Source organism: Convolutriloba macropyga, chromosome 4, assembly GCF_964194025.1.
Source record: "Convolutriloba macropyga chromosome 4, txConMacr16.3, whole genome shotgun sequence".
Classification (NCBI taxonomy): Eukaryota; Metazoa; Xenacoelomorpha; order Acoela; family Convolutidae; genus Convolutriloba; species Convolutriloba macropyga.
Genome location: NC_134471.1, coordinates 50,828,596 through 50,836,372, shown reverse-complemented (window position 1 = coordinate 50,836,372; position 7,777 = coordinate 50,828,596). Strand labels below are relative to the sequence as shown.

At 36.3% G+C, this 7,777-nt stretch overlaps 1 protein-coding gene across 1 annotated transcript in view; it reads left to right on the top strand.

Annotated features, from left to right (window-relative positions):
* Window positions 1-648: 648 nt before the first annotated feature.
* LOC142338089 (uncharacterized) overlaps window positions 649-7,777 on the top strand; it is a 47,628-nt gene continuing 40,499 nt past the window's right edge. The window contains exons 1-2 of the mRNA XM_075387721.1: window positions 649-1,871; window positions 6,348-6,662. Of these exons, the coding sequence (XP_075243836.1) occupies window positions 1,562-1,871; window positions 6,348-6,662 (625 nt within the window). The 5' untranslated portion in view covers window positions 649-1,561. The remainder of the gene's footprint in view (window positions 1,872-6,347; window positions 6,663-7,777) is intronic.

Here is a 7,777-nt window from a genome sequence, read left to right as displayed (position 1 = left end):
TTAGAAACAATCTGATTGAGGATCTTTTCCGCTAGCGCCCTCCCCCATTATATTAGGCATCCCCCATTTTATATGTCTAAACATTATGTATGCATTTAAGTTATTACGTATGCATACGTCTGAATAGGCATTTAAAAAATACTGCAAGAGCGGAGGTTTGAAAATAAAATGTGTACAGTAATAAGTCACCGCATATAATGTAAACATCAACCAAAAAGTTGTTCTTGTCGCATCTTTAGTAATTACTGATGTAATGTACCAAGAACGATATTATGAAATTAAAATTACATTTTCAGAAGGTAACAAAATATTAATTTTTGGGGGTGCCTAAATTTCAGCTATATAGGACTGGGGAAGGGGGGGGGGGCTAGCAGAAAAGATCCCTGAAAAAGTAATGGGAAAATTTATACACTGTCAAATGTAGTTACCCGCCTTTTTTGCAAAGCACTGTAACTATCTTGTATGATGACAAAACATCTTGCAAAAAGTTTGCAAGACAAAACTCATGTATTGTAAGTCTTTCCATAATACCACTTGTCTTAGAAGATCTTCCTAGAGCTCATACAATATATGCGTTTATTCTAAAAATCCTACTAGATATTCCTTAGTATGCAAGATCTTCCCCTTTTAGACGTCTGGGATTTTTTTTTACTAATTCTTACAAGAGAGTCGTGTAATTTCAATCCGACTATAAGGATGGGGTAACTATGTGATCGGTGTCCAGTAAAGATCCCATCCCAGACAAAAACATACCATTTTTCAGATGGATACAACGAACAGTGCAATGTTAACAACACAAACGCAATATCTGGTCGAGAATGTGGGTTCGAGTTCGCTATTCCGTCAGAACCGAATGTTCAATTGTCGAAAGTTACCATATATGGTCACGATTATTACTCGGCCGATCGGTCAACATTTCCACGAATTAAACAGACTTTGGTGGCTTTCGAAACAACGGCAGAAATTGAAATACAGTTAAACGATGAAGCTAGGGACATTGTCACAGCCCTGAACCTAACTCTAGATCGAGATGGCGGTCAAATTGCTAGAACTCATGAGGATGGTCTAGAATTTAAGTTTACCGATCTTATCCCTGGACAGAACTATACCCTTACGTCTCATATAAGTACAGATACTTTCAGTGATACTGTGACGTCATTTTTTTCACTACCGCCACAAGCACCCTACCACCTTTCTGTTAAAATTCTTGAAGACGAGAGCTTTGAGGTGGAATATATAGTTAGTCACTTCGGGCAGAAGATAGAATACGAAGTAGTTGAGTTACAAAACGAAAGCATAATATTACAAACTGGGTTTCGCGATTTTTCGAACAAATTCTCTTTGTTTTTCGACAAAAGCCTTATTGGAAAGTACTTGAAAGTAAAAGCAATTGCTATCAAAGAGAGTAAGATACGCGGTGCTGTAATCGGAAGAGCAAATTTCATAAACATGACATTCGAGCAAAATGAAGATACGGTTCTAGTTTCTTACACCCTTACTACTGATATCTACACCAAGGTCATGGTTATTGTAAAAAAACGACCCAGTCGGTGGAAACCGGATGTTCGAACCAGTCGTTGGAAAAGGGGTGTTCCAACCAACAGAAACAGTAAAATTGACTAGTATACCTTGTAACCAACCAAATGTTTTCTCAATGTATATTTTTTATCCGGATGGTCAAAGCACACAGTTTATAGGCCAACCATTCACTCTAGGACCTTGTGTATTAATAGACGAGATTGCGTCTGACATGACGATGGATCTTGCAAATGAGACGGTGGAGGTCAGCTTAACTGTCAAGATCAAAGGGACTATTCCCCGACTTGTAGTTGACGTCGAACCAGGAGGAACTTCTTCAGATCTGGATTTCAGTAAGTCAAGGACAAAAGAAAGCTCAATTGTTAAAGAATAAGCTCTAATGGTGCAAAAATAGTAAAATCGGCAGCTAGAAAAAAAATCCAAATCGTTCTCAGAATTTGCAATCTAATTCACAGGAGAATACTTAATTTTTTAATAAATGAACTCAATCTATAACACTTGGTCTAAATTTGCTATTCAAAACAAGCGTAAAATTAAAAATTTTGATTTTTTTTTTCGAAATCAAAGATTATAATTTGAATTAGCTATGATTTTTAATATCACTTTTAAATCCGCCGGTATTTCTTTCCAGTTGAAAAAAAATTAAATTTGATATGCTGTCTGAAGGAAAGCCGGATATAATGATTTTGTTTCAGAATTTGGAAATTGCTCAAATCCATACCGATCTGTAGGCAGGCCTTGAAATCTGAAAGACTGTTTGCAAACACCGAAACTACTCTAAACAGCTCAGAAAATTTTTACTCGGCGTCTAAAAAATCGAGAGGCTAAGAAAAAGGTATCCATGAACGAAAACGATAACATAAACTCCAGCTTCAACAATAATTATACCAAAAAAATAAAGCAAGACTAAAATTTTTTAGGCTTGTATTACTATTGCTGTTCCTCTTTTTATATAATTCTCTCACAAACAACTGAACATGATTTTTTGCTAGTCCCTCCCTTGTCTTCTTTCGTACTAAAATGAACGCATGAAATGTTAGAGAACAGTTCAACCCATTTCTTTTGTTTTCCCATAGGCAAGCTAGGAAATTTAGGAATACGTGTGCAATGGTGCTTCAAAAAGAAAAGTTCTTTTTCGAGAACTAAAGAATACAAGGCGAATCGTGATAATGTGCACAGCACATTATGTTCCGACCCCCCCCCCCAACCACTTCGAACGCCCTCCACGCATACATGATTGTGTGTGTGTGTGTGTGTGTGTGTGTTTGGGTATGTGTGTGTTTTTGTGTATGTATGTTTTTTTTGGGGGGGGGGGATGATATTTAGTACTTTGGGGACACCGACTTTTTTCCCAACAATATAACTTCTGTTGACTTCTATAGATTGAGATGAGCAAAAAATTCTTTGTCGCTGCAATTTTTGACTTGGCGCGAAATCATCAGCAGCAAAACAACTCTGCCAAAAATCACAACTTTTTTGATGATTTGAACGCACGTTTGATTTCTGCAAACACAATACAATTTACTCCCATTTTAATTATCACCATCAGAATGAGGTCAAAGCTATTATTGCAACCATCAGTTTTGGAACCAATCTATCCCCCCCAGCAAAGTGGGTATGTAACTTTGGGTCTTTCCCAATATAGCCCCCACCAGCTTAGTTGTCAGATAACCTATAGCCCCCATCATGGTAATTATACCATAATGGGGGCTAAAATTTCATGGGGGGTCTATAATGGGAACGACCCGTAACTTTTACGCCACCCCACGCCTACATGCTAATGTTTTGCACAGTAATACTCTGCATCACAACACATGAATTGTAAAACGTAGTAATAAGAAACAAGGTACGGAGGGCGGGGGAAATAGATCCCATAATTCTCCCCCCATATCTAAAAGATAGACCGACACATTTTTTTATAAATTTTTAGTTGAAACAGGCTCAATAATGGGGTCTTACCCATTATAACCCCCCCCCCCCAGTTTAGTGGTTATATAACTTATAACCCCCAGTCATGGTAAATATACCATAATGGGGAGCTATAATTGCAGGGGGTTATAATGTGAAAGACCATTTATTGAATAGGTTTCAACTACATATGAACTAAAGTTGTGCAGATCTATATTTCGGTCTTTCCCATTATATCCCCCATGAAATTTTAGCCCCCATTATTGTATAATTACTATGACTGGGGGGGGGCTATAGGTTATCTGACCACTAAGTTGAGGTGGGGGGGTCCTATAATTGGAAGACCCCTGTTTTTTAGACAAGGGGAAAAAATTATGGGATCTGTTCTGCTCCGCCGCCCCCTATCTTTTTTTCATTACTACCATTTACAATTCAAGAGTCCTGATGCAGCGTATCACTGTGCAAAACAACAGCACGTAGGCGTGGGGCGGCGTAAAAATAGATACCCACTTTGGTGGGGGATAGACTAGATCCAAATCTGCTAGTTCTTGAAATTTAAATTTAGAAAGGTTTTGTCAATCTGATTTGGTGTTTTCGAACTTTATTGTTCAAAAACCCCAAATCAGGGTGACATAACTTTTTTAAATTTAACTTTCTAAAGCCTTTTAATAATTTTTTAATAACCTTAACTGGCAAAAACCAAAAATTTTGTTTTTGCCTTTTCCAGACAGAAATTAGAAATTTTTGAATCTATTCTGTTTCGAAGGTTTTACGAAATTGGTATCATTCTACCCTAGGCGCAGTGAATATTTTTACACGGTAATTTGCTATCCAAAAACCGAAAATCTAAAACCAACATCAGAAATACACTTTGACACCACGAAAATGTCAATATGATAACTAAAAAAATATATTACCTGATCAGGGATTTTTCAAAAAAAACTTATATAATCTATTTCAAAGGGCTTTTCAATGATATGACACATGCTTTTATCGGAAAAGTGAAAAAAAACTGTAAAAGTGAACAAAAACGCCAGAATGATCACAAAATTTTGGAGCTCGATAACTCCCTGTAAAAAATGAATTTCGAAAAAATCTTTTTAATTCTATAATCTACGCTGGACGGGCTTTTTAATGATACCACTCATAAGTTTCTACGATGAATATATCGATCGGCGAAAATTCACTGAACAAAAAAAAACCCATTTGAGTATATAGTTCCTCCCCCCCATATGATGGGGTCGGAACAAAAATGAAGCCATAAGGGTAAACAGTTCCTTCGTAAGAAGACTCTTTTTGCTGTCAGGAAGGAAAACGTATTTCCAAAGGACTGAAATATTTCAAGTTCATGTCAGCTAGCTGTTGATTTAAACTCTTTGGACTATTTTTTTGCAATCTCTTCTGAAAGTTGGAACGCGTTCTCAACAATTTTAAATGCTTCTTCTTCTGTTTCGGTGAAAATTTTCAAATTTTATGCCAACTGAGGACAAATCAAAGCAAAAGTTGTTAAAAGTTTTACAATACTTCTTATTACGACTCAGGTATTGAGTTTTTGGGTCACCAATTTTGCACACAACTACGTTTTTGTAACGGCCGCAACCGTGTTTTAACTTTTTAAATTATCAATTTTTCACTCTTTTGCGAAAAAAATGCTCATTATTTTGTCCACTGTTGTTACAGGAGTTTTCTGATAAAAGACCTGATTGTGCAGAACTTTTATCGTAATATTGCGGCTGGAAATCAATAACATATCAGCAACGGCTGCACTCAGTGGTGCTGGGCTAAAGGGTGGCTGGGTAAAAAGTTTCAGAGAGTGGATGCCGGGGATGGGGTTTTGAGGGGTTGATGTAGGGAGCAGTCTCGACGCATAGATAATGACATTTTTCGCGTGGCAATAACCTAAAAGTGTCAAAAAATTGAGCTGTTTGTTGTTAGATATTTTTCACGCAACATTAAGATTCACGTGGAAAAATTACTGTATTAACCCCAAAAAATTAAGATTTTTTTAAGGCGAACGAACTTTTATGGGCGAATACACTATATGAAACTTCCAGTGACACTTTTTAAAAATATTAAATACTTAAAATTAATACATAAAACTTTCATTTAAACTCATTTGAACGCTCATCTTGAGCAAGATCCTAGCAAGCTGCTAGGGTTAAGAACAGCTCGAGCAAACACTTAACCACACTTCCATACTATTAAACTGAAAAAAGACGTTTTAAGCCTTTGCATTAGTGTGGAATTTCGCACCCATACATAGAAACCCACAGTTGGTGAACCCTACTACGATAGCGCCGAATCAGTCTTTAGATGCGCGAATTATACTAACTCGGTTTCACCTAATGCCGTAATCCTTTAGTTACCATGATGCCAAAAAATCATAACCAAAGTTCTATCGTGGGAAATCACACGTTTATCTCTCGTGTGATGAAATTTTGCCAGACTTTCTCGGGATGGGCATCAAGATTTTTGATGTGATTTACAAGAAATTTCATGTAATTTTTCATGTAAAAACACAAAAATTTCGTTTGTTTACACATCAATTATGAATTTTTTGAAATGAAGTTTTGATAAACACGCACGCACGGTTTCGTATGGTTTTACATGAAAAATTTCTTGAAAAATTTTATGACCAGATTTATCCTGTCTTGTTATTTACGAGAAATCGTGTGTTGACACCCAATTTTTCATTATCTCAGTACACGGATGAACTTAAGAGTGTATTGATTAGTGCAATCATTGCAAGGAACCAAGGAAGTCATTAACTCTTAGAAAAAAAAACGCCAGAAAACTAAAAAAATTGTATGATAGGAAACCCGGGAAAACTTGCAAAGTTGTTCACGGCCAGCCATTTTTCGATCAAACCAAAATTTTTAAAAAATCCCTTATGTTTACAGCCCCCACCGATTGCACCAGTGGAGTTATTCAAGAGTGCACATTTGGTCTACCTTCAACAGAGTCTACAAGTTTCCCGCTAACAGTCGACATCACCGCTTACGGAGTGGAAAACAAAACGCAGACCATGGATCAACTGCTCACAGTAGAAGCAGCATTAGGGGAACCACGATTCACGGGATGTTATAAAAGGGAAAAGAGCAACCCTGACGTTGAATTTTTTTGCACACTGGTCAACTACACTAGAGACTCTACAATATTTCCCATTAATGTAACATTGGTTGACACTGGCAATCCAGCTAACACATTTCAAGCAAGTTAGTACAATTTTGTAACACATACCATTATACTTTTGTGTTGTCGCTCTGAAAAAAAATTGTTTGGAACGAAGCCCAGGCTGAGATCACTATCCAAAAGTTGATTTGCCTAGAAAAAAAAACAAACGTACTCTAGGGTCGTCGTGCCTTCAAAATTTCGTGGTCTCGAAACACAAATGAACGCTCGAAATCTGAACATAAGGACCCTTGAGTATACGAAGATCTTGAATCGGAAAAACGCAAAGAATGATCAATTAAATGCTCATGAAACATTGCTAGGAAAGGTTTCACGCTTTTTTGATACGGTTTTCATCAATCTGAACTAAAAAATAAACTCGGTTATAGCCGAAAACGATGTTCATTGCAACGAAACAAAACAACGTTTTTGAAACGTCACAATTTTAAACGATTTTTATCAAACTGACTTGGTCTTTTGGGGGTTAAAGGTTCCTTAGCATAAAGCATAATGAAGCAATTCAAGCAAGCGATTAAATTGACATTGTATCGCAACACTTTCAGTTGAGAGGGAGACTTGGTGTTCAAAATCTTGCATGATTCCGGAAAGATTTTGATTTCCCCAGATAGTGCAAAAATTTTTGCTGAATTAAGTTATTGACAAAAAGTTAACTTATTTTCTGCGACAAAGTTCACGCTAAATCAACTTAAAATTTAACGTTAATTCGTATGTTCCTTGTTTGATGTTGCATTTCAGTTGGTCAAAACCTTTTCAGAATTCCTATCAAATTTTTGTTGCAATCAAACTTCTCCCGTCGATTCCTAAACACAATGATTAGAATGTTACATCAAATAACAAAAAATTCTGACCAAAGTTTATATTTTGCAAAACTGCTCGTCAATGGAAAAATTTAACAAACAGAAAATTAGTTTGGGTTAAATCCATGGATAAGTGTCTTGACGAATGAATTGAAATTCACTGATGATTTCTAATAGGCAAAAATTATAGTTAATTTTTTGATATTTTAAAGAAAATGTTGGAATTAAAAACCTGGAATCGCCATTGAACAATTGTTTTTCATACATAATCAAGTACAAGACCAATAGTTGCATTTTTCTTCAATCTAAGTTGTCAACATACTGTTCCATAGTTTAGCCAA